Here is a 24226-nt window from a genome sequence, read left to right as displayed (position 1 = left end):
TTGAGGTGGTAGGAGGGAGTACAGTGATTGATTTTAATGGCTTCATAAACAACTATATAAAACAGTCCATAAAAATTCATGCATTTTCAGTGTAAATTCTTTTGGAAATATAGAGAAAATTTATCTACAACAGAGCGAACTGTAACAGTGACTTCATTCAGTTGGGTGGTTCACCACAAATATACTTGGCTGCATAGAAAGATTATTATTGCCTACAAATAAACTATGAAAGGTAAAGAAAAAAAAAGTCATGTAAAAAGCATATTTTATTTAACATCTAACAGATGCTTCTATTTTCCAGACTGTGACAAGTCAGTTCCTGCCAACTCACTCATTTCACGACAGAGATCAAAGAACTAAGCACTAGTGAATGAACACTGGGTATGCTTAAAAGACCTTTCCCTTTACCAAAAGTTACATTCTTAAAGAAATATACAGAAACTCATTTATAGAATGACAAAAAGCCTGAGTTGATGGGGTAAGCCAAGTCATAATAAATTCAAAGAGCCTGAGGAAAAAGACCATCGATTTACTATTTTACAAAAAATTTACAATAGTAGTATTTAAGGAAAACAAACATGATAGCTAAAAAAAAAAAAAGGGAAAAAAAGCATCCATGTGTTTTTTGTTTGTTTGTTTTTTTACAGCTAAGATGTGTTATTAAATAATGCATGCCTTATGTGGGGGAATTACAAAAACACACACACAAAAAGAAAACTGCTGAGGAAATGACAAATGCTGTAAATGAGGTACTTCAGGTGGTGAGCCTGAGTCCAGACACCTTAAAAATCACCTTATAACATTATTCATGTGACAACCAACTTCTTGTTCAGTTAACACTTAAATAAGGTAGATAATCACATTAAGAATGATTGAGACACAGAGACAACTAACAGTCAAATACAGGATCCAGTGTCATAGGTTGGTGACATATGAGGCAGCACTCAGGGTCAATTGTGTCCATTTGTGTAAAAAAAACGTTTTATAAAAATAACAAAAATTGTGGCGCATGCTGTTGAGCATACACGACACTACAGCTTTAAACTCTTAAATACAAAAATAAGCTTTGATTTATTTATTTTTCTAATCTGTTGCCTGCTTTGAGCCGCTCCCTGCCGGGTTCCCGAGATGAGCTGCTGCTGAAGCGAGGAGATGACAGTCATGCTGAACTGACTGATACGCAGTGCTTCAAACAGCTTCAGGTTGGAGTCCACAGTCTGTGTAAGGCATTTGCTGTGTTTCCGAGTTTATGGCTGCTACTTGCAGACCTGGGCAACTCCTGTTATGTTTTGCGGCTGCTCCAAATCTGCTCTGGTGTGCTCTTGTGGTCTGATGAGTAGTCAAAAGGTGAGCGGTGCCCCAGTGGTGACCGGGAGTCGTAGGGTGAGCGCTGCCCACTGGCTGAGCCTCGCTGCTCTGTCTGCCATTCTGAGTGGTAGCGGTAGGAAGAGCGGTGGTCTGAGTGATGATCCTTCATGTCCAGCCGGTGGTCTCGGCTACTGCGGAATTCCTCTAACTTCCTGTGCTTGCTGTCGTCATAGTATCTGCGCATACATACACATTAGTGTCAGTATGGCTAAACAACACAAACGGCCACTTCTTTCACTATGACCTTAACTTCAGTCTAATTCCAATACAAATCAAAGCATTTTAGTGGTGTTTTCCACCTGGCTCTCTTCCTCCCTGAATATGAAGGTCTTGCAAAAGCAATTCTGAATTCTTTAAAACCTACTTGTGGAGCATTTCATGTTTGGGCCTTAAAGAACTTGTGTAGCCTGTAAAAATCAACTGAGGACATTTCTATCTCTGGAAGAAGAACTTTGAGCAGTTCTCATCCCTCACCTGTCCTGTTTGTCTCTATCCCTGCTGTCTGGTCTGTAGTGGTCTCTGTGGTCTTTTCCATTGCTGAAAGAGGAATACGGTCTTTTTCGGGACTCTCCAGCTGTGGATTTCCTGTGGGAGTCAGAGCTGTGTCTCTCCTTACTGGTGCTGCTCTCAAAGTGTCTTCCTGAAGGCTGATGCCTGTCAGAGCTGTAGCTGTCCCTGCTGCTCTCGTCCTGGTGAGAGCTGTCCTTCAGCCTTTCAATATCTGAAGACAAAGAAGGGAAAAAGTGACAGCAGTGTCAACCTTTTCATCCTATTCTGTGTGTGTGTGTGTGTGTGTGTGTGTGTGTGTGTGTGTGTGCGTGAGACAATAGACTATACCTGCATGTCTGTAGCCATGGGTGTTTATACTTCTAGTGTTCTGCTCCAATGCCTAAGAAAAATCATCACCATCATCACTGTGGATCTCTAACGTCAGTAGAGATTATAATTATAAGAAATGACAGTGCTTTTACATACCTGGGCATTCTCTTGCCTTTTCTTTACTGCATGCTTATAAAGTTTGTGTAGTTTTCTTGCATCAAACTCAGTGAATTTGGAAACAAATATCCACAAGTTTCTGGAATAAAAACAAAAAACATTTCCATCTGCTTAGCAAATATAAATTACTCAAATAACACTTGTGTGAGACATTGAGTGTAACAGTGTTTATGACAGTCTTAAAATGTACAAAGATGCCTCATTTATTTAAAAAAGAAGAAACACGTCCACATCTATTCAAAGCTACAAATCTACCATGCGGGCATGTTACTTAGTGAACAGACCCACATGGTACATTCATGACAAAGTGTCCAAGGTTCAAATGGCATTAGTCAGCTGCTTAACTTGACATGTTAATCAAGACTTTAACTAGAAGAGGCCACGTAAACTAACTTTCTCCACTGTTTGATCAGGTCCGGATTTGAATACTCCTTCAAACACTCGGTTATGTGGTCTCCTATCTTTATGAGGCACTGCCGTGTGTGTTCGAGCTGCTCGCGCTCCGACAGCCCTTTCTCCGGTCTGTCCAGCTGCTTCAGAGCTGCTTTTACTGGGCGCATCCTCTCTTTACACTGCAACACAAAAGCAAATATGCACCTCAGGAAGTGAAATCCATGTTGTTGCTGGAATTGAATTATGCTCATCTGTTAATCCATGACATTAATCATGAAACTATTTTCTATTTAGAGATTTGATTATTAGCCCAACATACCACACTAAAGGTCCTCTGATCCAGTTCCTCAGAATCTTCAGCTGCTTGCACATTCTCTCCACTAGCCGTTATGTGGACCGGCGTGTCATAAGTTTTCTTTGTCCGTTCTCGTACCTCATTTTTGGCTTCATTCTGATTTAAAAAGGTTCTGAGAGTTAATTCTTGACTAAATTACAATTCTATTCTTAGTATAATTATCAATCAATAAAATATAAATCACCTTTTCTTTGCTTTCCTCTTGTTTATGTACAACCTCAAGAGGTTTTGTTTCTTTTTTCTCTTTTAGCTCCTTTGTGTCCTTAATCTCAAAGCTTTCCTCCTTCTTCTCCTTTTTGATTTCTTTTTTTATCTCCCTCTCTTTGACTTCCTGCTCCCCTGATGAGGAAGCTTCCTGCTCGCATTCCTCATCATAGTTCTCTTCCTCGTCGTCTTCCTCGTCATCCTCCTCTTTAACCACCAACCTGTCTGCTCGGCTTCGTCGGTTTGGTAGCTTCATAGGTGCCAGATCCTGATCATTAGAGCATGTTAGCAACTTATTTTCAAACTGAAAATTCAATATATTCATCTTAGGCACAGCGCACAAAAAAAAGCAAAATAGATAAATTAATAAATGTACCTTGTCTGTCTCCATTTCATCCTCATCATCTGACCTCTTGTCTGATGGGAGATCTGAGGATGGGCTCTTAACCATCTCATCTGTCTTTGTTGACTTTTGAGTTTTGCTCTTTTTACTTCTGGGTTTCCTCTTTCGTGAGCTGGCCTAAATACAAAGAAGCATTATAGATTCTGGAAAACTTAATTGTCCTTCCATCCATCCTGAGGGGTTGGGGGGCCTTGAGCCCATCCCAGCTGCCATAGGGCAAGGTACACTCTGGACAGGTGCACTAATTTAGAATCACCAACTGCCCTGATCCAAGTTAACATGTCTTTGGACTGTGTGAGAAATTCAGACTACTTAGAGATAGATATAATTAATCTATAAAACAATTACAAAAAAATAAATAAATATCAAGATACACAGATGACATGTAAAGTTATATGAAGACTTACATTTCCTGCTTGTTTCTGTGCTTCTTTTTTGGCCAAGTCCTTGCTCAGTAACTTGATGAGGTAGTCTGCTCTGGTCTGTAACTGTTTGGCTTGTGGTTTCTTGTCAGGGTCATCTGGCAGGAGCTGTTCAACAATGGACACAGTGAAATATCCCCAGTGAAAACTGCACACTGTTCATGTTGTCACACTTTTTAAACACATGCTCCTTCTAAATATGTTTGTATTGCAGGTCTGTTTTTAGAAGCAAATGTGGGTGAAACACTTTGCACATTGCAAAGCTGTGTATTAAATGAAGCATCGAAGCAAATACACGTATTCCTGAGCATCTATGTATTCATAAATAATTATATACATGAGATTAGACATTTATTGTGCATGGACTGACCTTGTGTGTGAGATTAAGGTCTGGGTCCATCTTAATCATCTCCCAGCTGCCATAACCATACTCGTAGATTCCTATGAGGAGGCTGGAGTCGTCTTCCTTCCCCCACTCAATGTCAAAATGTGCTGCCTTTGAGTGACATGGAATGACATACCTATTCAAAAATATAAAATTAATATCACAGAAACAGAAATATACAAATTCATACAAATATACAGTTAGTCACCTCTAGGGGCACGGTTGGTGTATGCAGAAAAACCTGTTAGAGAATTTGTGTGTTACTGATTTATTTTTGATGTTTAAAAGACCAACAGCTTAGACAGCAAATCAGACTGAGTCATACTTCTGGTTTGACAGTAAAACTGCCTAAATGTGCAACGTGGAGATTTTCCCCCCCCTGTGGACATGCAGATGGTTGTCAGAATTTTCGCATTTAACTGTTTCAGTAAGAAACAGAAACTTAACTGTTTCAGTAAGAAACAGTTATGTTTGTGGTGTGATGTGCATGTAGTACTGTGATGTTGTAAACTGTTTGGTTGTGCTTAGGAAACAAGAGACTGTTTTATTGAAATGGCACCGATTGCATTCTGCAAGCATCGGCTCTGCCAGCTGATTGCGTGGCTCGGTACAATCAGCCAGATGAGGAAAATCCGGAGTGTAAGACTCGTTGGTCATTGTTCTCTTTTATAAAGTGCTTTACGTATGCAAACATACAGTTATTACTATTAATACAGTTATTAAATAAAGAAAATAGAAATATTTAACTTATTTTTTGAAATCCATAAGTATGTAGATCTTTTAAATGGAACCTTTTATAAAAAGAAAGATACAGCCAGTTTGTATCTAGTTGGATTGGTTAAGTGAACTGTAATGTGACATTAGAGATCTGAAAGATTTAAACCTGTTTTTATTTTTAGAAAAACAACGTGATTTTGGCAGCACTATTGTTGTAATAAATCCATTTCTTTATGGGTCATTCACCCATAGAGTGGTGGCTAGTAGGGGTGGGGGAAAAAAATCGATACTGTGTAGTATCGTGATATTTTGCTTGCTAATAATGTGTCGATACAGGGACAGCAGAAATCGATATTTTGTTACAAAAAAAGGTTTTTGTGCTCTGACTTCAGAGCATGTTGATCCTTTTTCTGAGCAAGAATCCTGACATTCCTTCACTGTCCAAATGTGTTTAACTGTTTTTTGGCAGCAATAAACATGACAGTTTACTTATTTTAATTTAAGACATGTTTTATTTTAATTAAGTTTAAAACTTTTTTTATTTAATGTAAAATTATATTTTGTTTTAATTTACTTTCAAATTCTTCAGTTGCTGAAGGGGCTGCATAGTTTTCATAAATAGCTATAATTGTACCAGATGGTTGCATTCAATTAAGTTGGACTAGACTGTAATACAAACCGTTCAGTTTGTCAACAGTAAAACTGACTGAAATGAGAGAAAGATTCAGTGCAGACTTTGATATTAGATAAAATGAATATTGATAAAGTTTACCTTTATGTACAGAATCTGAATATTGCAAAATATTTTAAAAAATTGCAATAATATCGTATTGTGCGTTAAGTATTGTGATAATATCGTATCGTGGGATGTATGGTGATTCCCACCTCTAGTGGCTAGGGCTCTGTTTTTTGCTGTGGCCTGTTGAGGAGAAGGTGTCTACACAAAAGACAAGAACAGCGTGGACGAACTTATGAAGAAGGCAGAATTATCAAGGTGATGGAGAGAAGAATGCTCTGAAAACTAAAATCAGTTATGATCAATCCTGCTGATCATAGTTGATTTCAATTATGTATTAATCACATCTTAATGCTGATGCTCTGGAGGTTAATACCTTTAACATTTTCAGTTGAAGACTGACTGCATACTGCACTGACTCCACACTGGACAATAATACATACTGATATGTGACACATACGTACACACTTTGCAGCAAATGATTTTTTCTAAGCTTAGCTGCCTGCTCCTCCAGTCATCTTGATTATGACTTCTCTAGTGGACGAAGCCTTGCAGACTTGATCAGCTAATTGGACGGGTAATGACTGAAGCCCTGGTCCTCCAGTCCATATATGAAATGTTTTTGGGAAAGATACTGAGCCCCAAGGTTCTGAACCCTGATGTTTGCATCAGGAGTGAGCGTGACAGAAAATGGTTAAAAGATACAGTGAGCAAAAAATTACTAAATAAAATTAAATAAATAATCAGTCTTACTTCTTTCTCTCCTCTGGGTCAGCAGGAATAGCCTTGTGCAGTGGAGCCAGCTCTTCCTCATGCGAGATCACAAGCTTTGCATTCACCTGGACTCCAGAGATCCTGAACGTAGGGCCTTTCACCTTCCCTCTTCTGCCCCCTGATAATCAAAGAAGCGGAACAGAAACTATTTCATCATTTCTTCATCTAATCCTGTGTGATGCCATGTAATTTCAATGACAAGAAGTTAAACTGTGGCTAAACAAAATAATAACTTGTACTGAAATCCTAGCATAGCAATTTCAAAATAACTTGTCAAATACAAAAATATCTGAAAGATCCCGCATAGCCCAGCAACGAATATTGTGCAAATTTAATCTGAATGCAAATATTTTCTTAAATTATTAGAGCACATCTGTAATTTAAAACCACAACACAACTCCCAAGATTAGTACTGACACTTGACACAGACTTCAAATTATAACCTTATTGCTTGGAACAAACTGAAATTTCAACAAATGACTGGAAATTAATAGAAACGCGGCCATGTTATCATTACAATAAAAATATACCACACATATATGCATTAAATGCACAGATTAGGGATGTGCGCGATTAATCAACTAAATGATGCTGATGTTGCTAGTTGGCACAACCCGCACTAGTCAATGAATGTAGTTGTTGAGAGTGAAGTATTGCGTTCTAAATGTCATGCAGCCATCTACTACTAGATGGAGTGGCAGTCCAGGAAACAGCAGAATAAACTGGCATATAACCACTCAACAGACATGTGGATGTTAATTTGCATGGAAAGAAGACTTCTGATGCTAATGTTAGCCACCTCAGAAAACCAGTATGACATCATTTACCCAAAGGTGCTATGATCCCGCTCAGTTTAGAACAAACAAACAAACAAACAACAACAACAAACAAAAAAAAACAAACAGCTCATGACAGCAATGCAGAAGATATTTCAGTTTTGCTCAAGGCAGAAATATATATATTGAGCCTGAATACACGATTCCAGGGCTCAAAATGACCACATCATGCTGTTGTTCATGCAGCTTTGGAGATTGTCCATTAAAGGGGCCCCAAATGCAACTTGAGTGTTATTTTTAGACTAGTCAGTCTCATTTTTCAACCCCAATTAGTTAAACAAGAAATTTGTTGGCAGTAACATCCCCAGCACAGATATTTTAAATGAAATTCACTCAAACCAAAGCTACTTATTTAGTTCGTATCTAGGAAAACACACACAACAAATGTTAGTTTTCAGATTTAAATCTTCCTGTAGAGAGAAGTAAACTGTTTTAGAACTTGAAATTATTTGGAATAATTGTCTTGTTTGTAAACCACACAATACTGATTTGTTTAGTCTTTGAAATTACTCCTTTTTTTGGTGAATGTAAGTATTTTAATTTGTATTCTAATATACCTTTTTCATATAAAGGTCTTGTTTTAAAAGAATACAGATGCCACATGTCCACCAGAGGAATAGACATTATGATAAGAAGGACGAAAAGTTTTTTTTTTAGTTACCTGAATTTTTCTCTGGCCCAGAGGGGTTTTCTCGTAGTGTTCTCAAACATCCATTGTGAACAGTCTCTGCCAAGCGTTTTAGGTCATGCTCAGACTTATCCACGAGTTCAGCATCACGAGCAATCGCGTCCAACCTAAAGACAGCACATGTTGAGCAGACTGCCATTTATGTAAACAAGATGAAAGTGTAGCGCACTCTACCTTTCCAGTGGTCCTCCAAATTTTTTGTAACTCTTGACAAACCTGTCAATAGTGTACAGATATGTTAAAAAAAGGAATGTGTCAGGCTGATTAGATGTACACACACACACACACACACACACACACACACACACACACACACACACACACACACACACACACACACACAACATAGTTAACATAGTTACCTCCGGATCTCAGCATCACTAAAACCTTTGATATTTTCCCTTGGAATGGTTCTGGGCCGCCCTCGTTTCTTTGGCCTCTTTCGATCAGATGTGGAGTCACTGTCGGAACCAGAGTATCTCCTGTTTCTACTTTGCCGGCCCTCATTTGCATTCTGATAAATCTGTTCAAACAAACCATTAAAAATCACCTGAATTTAATTTACAGTCTCATATTGCAAGCATAACAGTTCTTAACAGTTTGATCAGATTCGATACGAGCATGTCTGAAAGATTTCAGCGTAAACGCATTCTAACTTCTGATCAAGATAAAACATTGAGTATCTTATGTGATCCCTTCCTTTTTTCTCTCTCCAGCAGTATATAGTGTATTTGTTGTGACTCCTTGGGTACCTGTTTGGCACAATTCCTCATGCGTGGTAGCATATAGATTTCTTCCAGCTCTTTCTGTCTTTCCTCCTCTTCCATTCTCCTCCTTTGCTCCTCTGGAATGATATCATCCCAACTCCGCTGACTTCGCTCAGAGTCGATGTCTATTTCCTCATCCTCCATCATGGAGAAGTTGGCCACCTGCACAGATTTGCACAAACTAAATACACGGACCACTTTAATAATGTAACATATTGAACACTGGTTATCAAGTTTCTGAAAGGAGAAAGACAACCTCCCCCCAACCTTAAACTGAGACAACAGTTCTTCTCCAACTGTTGAAGGTCCGGGGTCATTTTCCCTGGTCTCAGCTCTTTTGAGGATCTCATCAATGTCCATTTCCTAGAGAGTTGATTACAAGAGACTTCAATTCAAATGAATTTATATAGTACCAAATCACAACAACAGTTGCCTCAAGGTGCATTATATTGTAAGGTAATGACACATTTTGGAAGGGAGACAGATATTAATAATACACTGTCTGAATGCAGAGTGATATATAAAACCACAGTGAGTGAGAAAGGTGACTGAAGAAGAAATACTCAATGCATCATGGGAATCCCCCAGCAGCCGACACCTATTGCAGCATAACTAAGAGAGGATTCAGGGTGACCTGATCCAACCCCAACTATATGCTTTAGCAAAAAGGAAAGTTTTAAGCCTAATCTTAAAAGTAGAGATAGCGTCTGTCTCCTGAATCCAAACTGGAAGCTGGTTCCACAGAAGAGGGGCCTGAAAACTGAAGGCTCTCCCTCCCATTCTACTTTTAAATACTCCAGGAACAACAAGTAAGCCTGTAGTGCAAGACCGAAGTGCTCTAATGTGGTGATATGGTACTATAGGGTCATTAAGATAAGATGGGGCCTGATTATTTAAGACCTTGTATGTGAGGAGCAGGATTTTGAATTCAATTCTGGATTTAACAGGGAGCCAATGAAGGGAAGCCAATATAGGAGAAATATGCTCTCTCTTTCTAGTCCATGTCAGGTACTCTTGCTGCAGCATGATCAAGAATGGATCATAAAGTGCTGTGCATGTGTATAATGGACCAGTTTGGAATCGTAAATTAATGTAAATCGTAAAAAAAACAAACTAATCGACTAATTCTGGTCTCTGGCCAGTTGATAGTTGGAGTAGGTCAATGTACAAGTGTACTGGGGCAATAAAGATAAGATAAATAACCTTTATTAGTCCCACAGATGGGAAATTTGTTTTATTTAATTAAATTAATTAAATGTTATTTTAAAGGCAAAGAGTGTTAACATACTTTTGAAATATTTTTTCTCTTTTTGATGAAATGTTTGTTTCATGCAATGCTTTTTAAATACATTTAGACATTTGCACTGTGGTACAAACCTGAGGCTCTTGCTCCTCCCCCTCTTGTTCTTTGAAAAGCTCCTCAGCCCCAAACTTCAGGATTGCAGAGAGCTCCTCCTTGTTGAATGGTGCTGAACTGTATGCAGTAATGCACACACGCACGCACGCGCGCACACACGCACGCACGCGCACACACACACACACACACACACACACGCGCGCACACACACACACGCGCACACACACACACACACACACACGCGCGCACACACACACACGCACACGCACGCACACACACGCGCACACACACACACACGCGCACACACACACACACACGCGCACACACACACACACACGAGATTAAGTCACTCAAATTTTGGGGTGAAATGGACTTGGCAGCGCTGCCAGAAACAATATGGGAACAAGCACATAAAGTTACTTACCTGGACGGAGCAGATCCTGTGTGGAGTACAGTTTTCCCAGTCGTATCCATCCTCTGAATAACAAGATGGTCTAGTACCATTTTCTTCTTTGCCCTCTCAATGATGTCCTCCTCCACTGAACCCTTTGTTACCAGTCGGTAGATATTCACCTGCCGGTCCATAACAATTGGTAAGATAGGCAAGATAATGATAAAGAATAAGTGGACTGGTTTTGTATTGTGCTCCCTTACGCTCTATATAACATGCCCCACAAACACTTTTTTCCTATGCTTAAGTAGCCATCAAACATTCACACACATTCACATTCTGGACACAGAGAGTAACTTGGGGTCACAATCTTGCCAAAGGGTATTTGGCAAACGGACTGGAGCAGCTAGACATCAAACCAACAACCTTCTGATTAGCAGATGACCTACTGTACCTCCCGAGTTCACTGATTCATATACTGCACGAATCAATGAACACTGTTTTTAATTCACTAGTAAATTTTCAGCAGTTGCAGCTTGGTGTAGACTTAGGTCCATTAATACTGATTAATACTAGTGAGAGTGTACGAAACTCTACAAATGCAAATACAGTTTAAAAAATATAATGAATTTGAATGATTTAAGTTTCTTCTTACCTGTCTTTTCTGTCCAATCCTGTGGGCTCTGGCTTGCGCCTGCAGGTCATTTTGGGGGTTCCAGTCTGAGTCAAAGATGACCACTGTGTCAGCTGAAGCCAGATTGATGCCCAGACCTCCAGCACGTGTAGATAACAAGAAGCAGAAATCCTGTGCATAGAAACTGATATTAGGTACAGGCCTTCCTAAACAGCATCTAAAATAATTAAGAGTTACTGTACCTCTGAACCCTCTGCATTAAAATGGTCCAATGCTTGCTTCCTCATCTCCCCTTTGATGGAGCCATCTAATCGCTAGACAAATTTACAACATTCAAAATTATTAATATATTTAGAATGGATATACAAATTTTATTCACAATTTTTATGTGTATGTAGTGTTGTGGTCAGAAGTTTCTATACATTAATCATGGGAATGGAGGTCAAGCCATGGCCTCAATTGCCTTAAGGCAACTGTTGTTGTGACCTGGTGCCATATAAAAAAAAATTGAATTGAAGTTGAACCGAATTCGACCGTAGACTAATTTTTGCACAATATACATGGGTGCATAATTCAAAAATGAATTTACACATAAAATAAACTCATTTCTAATCCACACAGGGTAAAAAGTATACATGCAGGTTCAAATATATACCTCTATTACTACTGGTTACATATTGCACCTTGACCAGACACTTTTGGTAGTCTTCAACAATATTCTGGCATAATTATGACTGAATATTTGATCAGTCTTCTTGGCAGCAGTGGTGCCGAGTTCACAGTTAAGCTCAGGGCTTTAGGCATTCCAGAAGCATAATACTGGTATGTTTAAGCCATTGCAAAACCAGTTTTGATATGTGCTTGGGGTCCTTGTCCTGCTGAACACCAAGCTGTGTTTATGTTTTAAAAATCTAGATGTTGATTTGAAGTGATGTTGAAGAATTTTGGCATAGTGCTCCATCATTCAGTATCTTTGTGCAATTCACTAGAACCAGCGGCAGCAAAACATCCTCAAAGCAGGATATTGCTACCGTGTTTGACAGTACAGTGTTCTTACTTCTTAGGTTTAAAAGCCTCACCTTTACTCCACTAGTCTAAGTCTTATCTGACCATGAACCATCCTCTCATCTGAGGTTGACAGTTTAGGTCTTTTTCCAGACCATGGCAAAGTCTGGAAAATTTTTAGGCTTTGCTACAACTGTATGAGCTGATGATCTTGGAATCTGCAGTTGTTTGGAAATGGCACCAAAAGACCTTCCAAACTTGTGTGAATCTACAGTTCTCCTTGATCTTTCCCATTATTCTGACTGCTGGTCAATCAATTGAGTGCTTTTAATAAAATCATGCTTATGCTGGCAAAGAGACTACCAGTTGCAGTCAATCATGATTACTAATTACGTTAACCCACCATAGCTCTGTCGAGAAGGAAAAAAAATGACACTGTGGAACATTCAGCACCACTTATTGAAAGATTTAAGTGAATGTATGTATATATTTGAGCATGCATGCATACTTTTGACTTTGTGTGGGTTAGAGAAAAGCCAAAAATATTGAAACTTGTCCACGTAAATCATGTTTAAAAAAAAAAAAAAAAAAAAAGTCTTTAAAGATGCATGCTGTGCAATCATTTCATCTTGGAAAGAGAACTGTTTAAATAAAGCATTAAAAGCAAATTACCAAATTACCATGGCACGATTAATGACATGATATGTCACTGATGTAAAGTTCTGACCACAACTGTATCTACAATATGTATTATGGTATTGGAAAAACAGCATATATTTACCTGAAACAGGAACTGTCTGCTCCTCAGATATTCAGCCAGGATATCAAGCATTCGTACCATCTGGGAGAAGATGAGAACTCTGTGTCCCCGTTCTTTCAAACGCACCAACAGTTTGTCCAAGAGAACCAGCTTTCCACTGCTGCGGATCAGATGCTGTAGGAGGACAACAGCGCTCAACAGTCATGACATAAACTGAATATATAGTAGGTAACGGTTTACCTGATACACTTCTGGAGCACACAACACAAAATAGTTGTTATTTTTATTCTAACATGATCACCTTAAAAATAATTTAAAATGCATCCTGTTCCATACAATAATAACTTAAAAAAAAGGTATTACGTATGTTAAGTTGCAGAAATTTGACCTCAGTTTTTAAGAAAGCAAAAGAAAATGTGTAGCATGATATTTTCCAATTATTCACATGCAAATATAATTAGATATAATTTATATATCTAACATATAATATAAATGTTAGAGAATTTGTTTATAGAGAGAACCAGTCAACCCTCAAATGGCAAAAATGGTTTTTTGCACCGCTGACAAAGCATATAGTGTTAAATTAGAGCAGCGTGTCCATTTCTTCTTCACTTTTGCAGACACACAATCTAAATCTGGTTTTGAATAGAATTTATCATATGAAATGGACAGCTAACATTTATTGCAGTAAGCATGATTCTTATTTGGGTTTCAAAAACCAAGAATTGAATGATTAAATGTGGTAACACATTTAGGAAAATTAAATACATTTAAATATTGTAAATGTATTTATTTTAAATGAGTAAAACCTCAGCATCAATATTAATATTGTTACTACATAAAACATACCTGTAAAGCTTCAGCTCTGTTAAGGAACTCATTGTCCTCTGGAGGTTTAATAAGGTAACAGTGATTACAGCACTTCTTCAACTCCATCATGATGTTGAGGAAACCTGACGTGCTGCCTTTGGTACCTTTACTCAGAGCCTTGTAGTTCCTTGTTAGGATCCACCTGAACACAAACAGGCAAACAGGACACATGCATATATTACTAATGCTATAATATTTTTAGTGATGCTTAAACTTTGAGCCCAAGCTACACATCCCTGCCCATGTTTCTTGAAATGCAGGCACCATCCAGCTCTTACTTGTAATACTGTTTCTGAATGGCACTCATTTCCACTCTGAGAATCTGCTCCACTTTAGCTGGAAGAGATTTCTCCACATCCTTCTTGACACGGCGCAGTAGAAAAGGTTCCAGCTCTTTGTGAAGACTGGTGTAGCCAGAGTCTCTACCTTTGCCATGTTCATCCTCAAACAGCTCCCACGAATGAAACCTTTTGAAATGACAAATTTTACACAAATCAACTGACTTATAGTGATATAGAAAAGAAAAACAGGAACAAACTGGTTAGGTGTGATTATTCTTCATTTCTAAATGCCTTTAAATTTTTATCTATTGTGTTTTTGTTATATTATTATACCACTGTCAAAACTATTTTGCCCTGTCTGTCACCATTATCCACTATTTTGCTTTAATGTAAACAAAGAAAAAAGTGCATAAACATTATCTGCACATATAACTCACACCTTTGCCTATGCAGTTAATGTAAATGAACAAATTTACTGGTACTGACATACTAATTCAATTCAAATTCATACTTAACATACTAAGAGTTATTGCTTGAAAGTAACATTAGCCATGGCCTACTTTTCAGGCATAATGAAGTGCAGCAGGGACCAGAGCTCTTTCAGGGAATTTTGCAGTGGTGTTCCCGTTATCAGAAGCCTGTGATTGGACTTGAAGTCGATCATTGTCTTGTAGAGGAGGGAGTCATCATTTTTCAGTCTGTGCGCCTCATCCACACCAATGAAGGCCCAATTAACACTGCCCAAAAATGACTGGAGACAAAAGTTGTTTAAAAAAAAAAAGTAAGTAATTTTAACATCTTCTGAGTCGAGCTCTATCATTTCATGTGTTATAACTATAAAAATGGGCAAAATACACAACCTAGGATCTATAATGAAGTAAGCCAGCTGACCTTGTCTTTGAGGAGAATCTCATATGTTGTAAGGAGGATGTTAAATTTCAGTCTCTTGCTGTGAGAATGCATCCACTCATGTGTTCTGATCTATTCACAAAAGAAAAGGAAGACAACATTAAATTGTAGAATTAAGACAAACAAACAATTGCTTTTCTCTGATAAGCCCCGTTTAACAGGTGTTTAAAACCACAATACCATATTCCTGCTGCTGATGTCTCCCAGGTAGACCACAACATTCATTTGAGGGGCCCACAGCTGGATTTCTCTCTGCCAAGATGTTAGTGTTGAAAGAGGCACAACCAGCAGGAAGGGCCCATACAGTTGGTGCTCATTAAACTGGTAGTTCAGGAAGCAGATGGTCTGGATCGTCTTCCCTAACCCCATCTCATCAGCAAGGATGCAACTGTTGCTTCTATGAATTAAGACAGAGCAGACCAATAGAACATTCAGCATGTAAGAACAGAACATAACCCAATAAAATTTGGTGGGGATCTAGGAGAAACCCCAAAATCCAAATAATGACAATGTTTTCTTGGATATTTGTCCTACTTGCACCAGGAGTGGGCCATCCAGTTCAAGCTGTCTAACTGGTAGTCTCTGAGCTCCAAACCATCACCTCCTATGTAAGCTGGTTGCTTCTTCATGGGCACAAATCTAGGTCTCTGTTTCAGCACCTAAGTGACAGAACAGAAGTTGGAGAATTCCTTTCTGAACCAAAACTCAAAGCTCAGTATATTTCAAATCAGAAAATGTAAGAGAATAAAGTTTGGAGTAAGTTACCTTGCAGTCTCTGAATGGAATGGTCTTAGATTGGTTTCTGCTCATGTAATCATCGATGCATTTCTGGAATTTTTTAGCAATCAGACAACCATCTTCCCAACTACACTCAGAGTATGGTAAGCCCTGCCATTTGCACAGGTAGTCTGGATAACCAGCTGCTGACTTCTGGTTTGAATGTCCTGGTCAAAAAAAAAAAAATCAGACTTATTAAGCTATACACATCCAGTGTTGCAGATTATATTGAGAGCAGAGTGCTTTATATATGCAAAAATACCTATTATTCGCTCTACAAGCTGGTACTGAGAACGCAGGTCATCCATTAATTCTTCCTGACAATTGAAATATTCAATATCCTCTGGAGATGCTGCCTTCAACCTGGTGACATGGAAAAAAATAAAATTGAAATTTAACAATGTATGTATTGTTTTATGTATTATTGTAGGGTCTACCTTACAATATAAAGCATAAAGCAAAATAAAAGACCGCAAATTTCTGCGAGCAGTGTTAATCCCCATAGAAAAAATAAGAAACTTTAGAAAGTTGATATAGTGCTGTGGCAACCCCCACAATCTGCAGAGCTGGTGGATTACTGTTATTTCTAATAGTTTCCAGAACAAGACAGCAACTAATTTTCTTTTTCTTCTCATCCTAGTTAGTGCTAAAGTGTTTGTATTCCTTTCTTTTGGGGATTTTTGCCATCTTTCTGACAGGTTTATTTTGAATTTTCAGTCCAATAACAGTTTCTTTCACTTACATTATTGTCTTTTATTCAATAATATGATTATGACATTTCCTGCTGCTCAATGTTTAAAACACTTTAGCATGCAAAGAGCTCTTTAAAAGCTTTCTTAAATCAGCAGTGCCAAGTTAAAACGCTTACCATTTTTTCTTCTCCTGGTCCTTCTTCTTAAAATTGTCCAATTTCTTCATGCCCTTGACATTCTGTAACTTGAGTGTCTCCTCAGTCTCCCAGGTGTTATGGATATGGGCCCAGTTCTTCCACTTTATCAAATACTGGATATCACCAGCTTCTTTGTTGGGATCAAAATTTGCATTTGGATCTCCATCTGCCTCGATAGCGTATACAGTTGTTGAACTGCCCGTTGCTGTTAGGAAAAATAAAGAAACAGTGCTTAAAATGTATTTACTTAAAGACTTGAATAGACCATAAGGAATGTTGAGCTGTTTGTGTCACACAAAGATCAAAATAATAAAATTTACCTCGTTGACTTTGCACCTAAAACCACTGTGATAATTCTGGGCGATTCCTATTTCAGCGTCAATTTAACCAGAATGTATGACATATTTGATCTTGACTCTGTTTCTTACCTTTTTTCCTCCCTATCCTGCTGTCCATTACTCTCTCCAGTGTTTCAAACTCATCTTCTTCAGGCTGTGGAACATCTTCACCCATAACTTCAACCAGATCATCTGAGTCAGTCTTCAGCTCCTCGTCCTCCTTATAGCTAATGTTGACCGTGGCTTGCCGCCGTGGCCCTCCAGATGTAATTTTCTTAAAGTTATCATCCTCATCGTCAGATGATGAACTTTTCTGGGCTTTTTTTCTCTGGGTGTTGCTTTTTTTTCCATTTCGAAAGTTCATCCTGAGACATGAATAATAGATAAAGAGGCAGTGAAGTTTAACTCTTTACATTCCTTCACAAAACATCAGATCCAGAGCTAAACAGCTGAAGTGAGTTACTGTGACGAAATAGTTAAAAGAATAGTATAAAATAGCGTATCTAAGCAATAATTAAAGACCATCTATCAACTCACTTGGTTGGAGGCTTCCTGCTTTTGATTTTGTGACTTGGCTCATAGTCTGATGCTGTTTCAGACTCTTCTGCTGATGAGTCTGACCCAGAACCACTACCAGATTCTGAACCTGATCCAGAGTCAGAAGAACCAGATTTTCTTCTCATTTTGGATCCACTGGAGGAGTCCGATTCATCACTACTTGAAGAGTCCTGGAAAAACATACCACAAAATATTAAAAAAACAAAACAAAATGCATGAAAAGTCAGATTATGATCATTTGACTTAGGTACACTTTTGCAATATCTAATTGTTGACTAGCTTCCATTCAAATAGCAAGAAAAATGTTTTTGGGGAAGGGTTAGGGTCTATAAGAGTATAAAACAAACCTCATCCGATCCACTATTTGATGAGCTTTGTCTCTGTTGTTGTTGCTGCTGCTGAAGCTGCTGTCTCCTGAGCATAGCAGATCTTTGCACTGCTAGGATACTTGGGTTCGACTTCCAGAACTGCAACCAATGAATGCACTCAAAGATTAGCAAAAACAGGAACAGTACACTGCAAATGTGCCAGACCGGTTAAATAAAATCTACGTTTTATTGAAAGGTCCAGGGTTTTGCCCAACCCTGCTGTTCTAAGCTAATGTGTAATGCAAGGGTCAGAGTGTGGTGATATACAGCCATAGCCCTTTTCCATGAGTACCTACTCGGATTGACTCAACGCGACTCGTTTTTCATTATCAGCTAATGTGAGCACGGTCAATATAGCAATGTGGCCAAAAGTCTCAGGGTATCATTTATACGGTACACAAACACATGCATGTCAAAGCAATAGTATACACTACTTGGCGTACGGCTTATTGTCAGACCCAAGGACCACAGGGGTGTGTTTTGTCCGTATTGTTGGGTTTTAAGAATTGCAGGTTTAATTTTAGTGAAGGAGTCACTTTAATGACGCATCAAGTTACGCCATTGACTGGCCAATCTATAGCAAAGTGTCTGTTGATGTCAAATTTTCAGATTTCCTCAGACTCTTCAGAACCCCGACCGGGTAGGTGTTTAAAAACAAACAAACAAGCAAACAAACAAAACAAAACAAAAAACAAAAAAAGACGACAAAACTGGTACCAGATACCATCACCTAATGGAGTCGAGCCGAATAGGTACTACGGTAATGGAAAAGAGTACATCTATAAACCACATCAACAAGGCAAGTTGTATGAGATCCTTAAGATATGATAAAACCTTATTAACAAGACTTTGTTTGTGATATTGATTTTGGGTTTAACATGGAGAAAATGAAAAGAATATGGAAAAAAACTGATAGCACCCTAGCACAGGCCTTTTAAACCCACTGAATGCTTTTCAGGGAGTTTTTAGAACAGTGTGTTAGTAACTTTGTTATTAACACACCATTTTTAAATAGTTTTGAGACCGGATGCTTTTAACAATAAGAAGACAGTGCTAGTCTGTTTTATGTGCGGGTTAAAGGAGATATCTTAGCCAAAAATGACTTCAAGGTTCCTCCCTGTAGTAGTACAGGCCAAGGTAATGCTAGGGCCAAATATAACAACCTCAGTTTTTTTTCAAATTTTAAAAGTAGAAAATTACATGTCATCAAGTGCCTGCAGCACTATTTTCATCACTATTTTATTGGCCTGTCATGTCGTCTGTCAAAACATGAATAGATTGAGTTCTGTCCAGATTATATTGATCATGTCTCAGATTTATATGAAGGAAAAGTTATTTAGTGATAATTATCTTTATCATTTTATCGCCTAGCCCAATGCTGTACTAACCTCTAGTAGGACAAGCACAGAGACAAGTCCACTGTCAACGGTCATAAAAAGATCATACTAGCACTGTATGATAGTATGGCAGTAAGACCTTCACTAGTACTGTTTATGTGCTATTAAAATGATTTTTAATTAACAAAGACAGCTGGATGATTTGTCTTTTCAATCAATGCTTTAATTGCAACCATCTATTAAACTGATAATTCTTAAAACTCAATAAATAGCGATCAACTTCACTTTTAAGTAAACTTGACAGTGGGAACCAAAAAGCTTAGGCAACATTTTTACAAGTGCTTCTCTAAATAATATCATGTTTGTACATATGCAATAGAAAATAGCAGCCCACCTTTTGGGAATTTAAAACTTTATTTTTACCTCAGCTCCATCAATGTTTGACTTATTTGGTGGTTCGATCTTCTCCTTTGACTTTTCTATGTCAGAATCGGATTGGCTGCCAGAGTCTGAGCCACTTCCTGAGTCACTGCTCCCTGATTGGCTGCTGCTGCTGGAAGAGCTGGAACTCGAGCCTGAGCCGGATCCTGAAGCTGAACCCGATCCAGAACCGGATTCATCATCAGAATTACTGTTACATATAAAGACATTAGTAATTACTAGATGAATCAAGTTCTCAAAGCAAAACATTACAACAGGTTTTACATACTTGAGCAGAAATAACATAACAAAAGTTGGGTTTCCCATATCAGAAACAGAAATCATTTAACCCCTTGGAGTCTCAACTGCTCACTCTCCAACCCCTCTCCTGCTCAGCCTGAAGGTGGAGATTGACACATGACACATAGGTGTATGGAATCAAAAAGAGGTGCAGCAATGCCTTCCAAAGAATTCTATATTTAAAAATTCTTGCTATACCATGAATGATTTTCTATGCAAATATAAATAAGACTATTTTGTCATAAACAGCAATAATCAACTGTTTCTCCAGTAAATATATCATGTCACAATATGAAACCACCTGCATCACTCATATCTCCAGCTTTAGAGAGCCATTAGTGACAATAGTGGAACAGTACAAGAAATCCTGTCTGTGACAGGGATGGGCATCGGGATTTTATCATTATCAATTCTATTTATCAGGGTTGTCACATTATTAGAATTTAAAGTTTGATACCAATACCCAGGAAAGCACACGATTCCATTTCCAGGGCAAAAGTATCATAGCATGCTGCTAACATGGACACTGAATGTAATGATGTGAATGGGGACAGGACAATGACCAAGAACACAAAAATGAACTGCTATGAGACAGCCCTGATGGATTCTCATGGACTTGTCAAAACCAACAGACTTAGACAAAAACTTTTTTTTTTGTTCAGAATAAACAATATAAATTGACACAAGTTGTTTGTTTGTTTGTTTTTTACCGTTAGGAACTGGAACTCAGTCAATCCTATACCCATAGACGAGAGCTGTGGGGAATTTGTAATTTGATTTGATATACCTTTATTAGTCCCAAGGGGACTAATAAAGTAATGCAAGTAAGAAAACCTTTTTTATACAGCACCTTTCACAGGTGAAAAACCACAAAATGCTTTACAATAAAAACAGGCATGAACAAAAACACAGAAGATTAAAACATAAAACAGTATACAACCTGAAACTAGTTAAAAGCCAGTCTAATTAAATCAGTCTTCAGCTGCTTCTTAAAAGAATCAACAAAACAGCGCAAACACGGAGGTAAGGCATTCCACAATCCAGGGGCCACAGCTCTAGAGGATTTATCCCCTCTGTTCTTAAAGTGAGTTTGTGGGATCATTAACAATCTTTGACTGGAATATCTCAGACTGCAAGAAGAGTAAGGACTAAAATGTTTAAATTAATTCTAAAACGAACCAGTAGCCAATGTAAAGAGACTAAAACTAGAGTAATGTGCAGTCTCTTTCATGTGTTGGTTTAAAGCCTAGCAGCAGCATTCTGTACCGACTGGGGACGGTCACGTAAACACGTAAACAGACTGTCACACTAACCAAGACGAGCTGAAATAAAGGCATGGGTAATCATCCTTAATTCAGCTTTTGACAGAAGAATTCAAAGCTTAGAAATATTTCTCATTTGAAAAAACAAAACAGTTTCAAATTGATCCACGAGAATGGCTCTCCAAAGACATGGCTAAATAAAAAAAATAAAAATAACACCAAGGTTTCTGAATTTGGATGCTGAGGGATGACTATAACGTGTGGTACCTTTAACAACAATTTATAACCAACAGTTATAGATTAGTATTAGGGAAATGCTATACTGTCTCTATGTAGCTTTAAGTGCTTCACTGCAGCTAAAGCTAGCTAGGTTTCAGGTATTAATTTCTCTACTACTTTCTACACTCACATATACAGGATTTTATAAAACTGAATTATAATAAATGTGTAATTGTGTACATATTTTTCAGTTAAGTAAAAAATATAAAATGCATAACAAATGACATAAACATTTGTATTGGCTACTGACAAAGGGCCTCTGATGGTGTAACATTTGACACATTTGCCTGGCAAGCAAAAAATTGCTTTTGATTTGATTGGGGTTGCATCCAGAAAAAACTGTGCCAAATCAAGCATGTGCTGCCACCTTCTGTGGCAACCCCTTGTCACAAGGGAACAACCAAAATTAGATCTCTCCATCACAGACACCTTTTGACGGTTGTTACTATCGGTCAGGTGTATGGTGACAATCTAGTATGTAAGGTATGAGATGATGTTCTAAATAAGTAAACAACAAACTGTTATTTCTATTTGTGATAAAAAAATAAATAATCAATACCTGGATTCTCCACTGCTGTTGCTTACACTTTCATCCTCACTGCGTCCAGCCATGCTGAAGTCAAAAATATATAGACTTCAACCTGGCAACCTGTAGTAGTACGGTCCACGTGTTTAACCTGTGAGCAAAAATACACACAAGTTTAAAAAGAACTGTATGCTACAAATGCTACAAATACTTGGGGTTATATTATTACTCGTTGAAACAAGAATAATATCAGGAATAGAATTTCACAACAACATGCATTAAAATATCTGATTAGGTGGAGCTTGATAAAACTCAGATCCATATGGCAAAGTACAAGCTTAGTGTACCACCCGTGACTGACTACAACCAATGCATCAAAGCTTGTCCTGTGAACCATGCAAGCAGGGACGCAAATATACTTTCGCTAAATTAGTTTCAATTGAAACCATTTCAAGACATCTATCAGGTCTGTGGTTTCATCCTGAGAGAAGTGAACCGCGTCTGAAACACAGATAAACGTGTTGAGATATGACTATTTCAAGTTAAAACTAGAAAAGTGTGATCTGTGTGGATGGCTGTCACTACATGCTACTTAGCTGAACGTCATTTATCCCACACCGCAGAGGCCTATCAGGCCTGCACTATACCAGCGTGTTTTCATGTACACATGAAGCTCCGTGTGTACCCGAAGAAGATGAAAAACTAAATAAATAAATAAAAATAAAATCAGAATAAATAGTTTCAGGACACCCTCAAGTCATCACTTGGGTACACTATCACTATGGTTACAGTTTAGCAAGTAGCTCAAGCTAACTAGCTATTACCGGCTAACGATGGCAGTATTAGCGATTGGCGGGTAGTAGTAGCGTATGCAGACATAGCCAGCTATAAAGAACAAATATACAAAATAAGATTCAGCACAAAACCTGCAACCACCTGATTACCTGTAACCACTTTGCTATGTTTATCTAGCTACAGTTTGCTAGCCGCTTTATGCTGTGCTATTGTTTTCTGGATTTAAAATCCTACACGTGACAACTGTGAACTTTATACCTTTACGGTATGCACCGCAACCAAGTAGCTCAAACTGTACGTACCTTTGGTACTTTGTTTCATTTTGTGTCAATGTGGGTGAAATAAACATGAGGAGAACTGGCTCACAGGCCATCACAAGGGCTGTCAAGGCAAACAGCATTAGCTAACGCTATGAAGCACGAGGCTAGCACAGAAGCTAACAAAATGAGAAAACTTTGCTCTAATAGGAAACCAATAGAATGATAACTTTAGAGTTACAGATGATACTCAAAGTTAATCATCAATAATATTTAACTATGTAAATATATGCGCAATCAGTGGATTGGGATGAACAGTTAAACAAATTTAGTATTCATCATTAAACCCACAAAACCAAATTAGCTAACCAACTTCACCCTCTCCCATCTTGTTTTCATTCGCTGTTCACTTCTCGCGGCTTTTACAACATCAACATGCAACGTTAGCTTACTTTTCGCTAGCGTAAGGACTAAGTAACTAAATGATGTGTGTTACCTGTCTTTAGTTTAGGTTACTCGTGAAACTCCGATAAAATATTTGTCTAAACCAGCCTTTCCAGTCCAGGGGTCCTTTCTTCTTTTATTTAACTGGCGAGCTAGCAGCTGCTGGTAGCTAATGCTACCGTAAACTTGCTAGCTATCTCCCGGTTAGGGAGCGCAGCCCGAAAGACTCCGGTCGATAGAACTGGTAGAATGTTGGTTTTCCTCTTCTTAACCAAAGTCCCGTTTGCCGTTTTAGAAGTTACAAAAAACAGTGCCCGTTGATAAGCAGCGACTGTAGAAAGCTAGCATTTCAATCCAGTGTCTTTCCACAACCGGCCTCCGCCATGACGCCGTAGGGTTCACTTCTCCAGGAAACCCCGGACAGT

General features: G+C 38.3%; 1 protein-coding gene across 1 annotated transcript; it reads right to left on the bottom strand.

The window, feature by feature from the left end:
- Positions 1–24226, bottom strand: chd1 (chromodomain helicase DNA binding protein 1). Its single transcript, XM_026172991.2, has 36 exons — positions 23854–24226; positions 22339–22456; positions 19942–20149; positions 18161–18280; positions 17793–17983; positions 17346–17620; positions 16897–17122; positions 16291–16391; positions 16017–16195; positions 15786–15910; positions 15432–15648; positions 15234–15323; positions 14903–15093; positions 14340–14528; positions 14041–14203; positions 13213–13365; positions 11669–11740; positions 11448–11597; positions 10826–10974; positions 10422–10518; positions 9312–9407; positions 9030–9206; positions 8640–8800; positions 8452–8493; positions 8251–8384; positions 6733–6871; positions 4512–4662; positions 4127–4249; positions 3693–3836; positions 3297–3584; positions 3077–3208; positions 2758–2936; positions 2344–2443; positions 2206–2257; positions 1843–2089; positions 1–1544 (listed from the first exon to the last, which is right to left on the bottom strand). Exons 2-36 carry the CDS (start codon positions 22389–22391, stop codon positions 1283–1285), a joined length of 5376 nt encoding a protein of 1791 aa, XP_026028776.1. The 5' UTR covers positions 22392–22456; positions 23854–24226; the 3' UTR covers positions 1–1282.

The sequence above is a fragment of the Astatotilapia calliptera genome, chromosome 7 (assembly GCF_964374335.1).
Source record: "Astatotilapia calliptera chromosome 7, fAstCal68.1, whole genome shotgun sequence".
In the NCBI taxonomy this organism is placed as follows: domain Eukaryota; kingdom Metazoa; phylum Chordata; class Actinopteri; order Cichliformes; family Cichlidae; genus Astatotilapia; species Astatotilapia calliptera.
The sequence above is the reverse complement of the archived record's forward strand: the minus strand, read 5'-3'. Positions and strand labels throughout refer to the sequence as shown.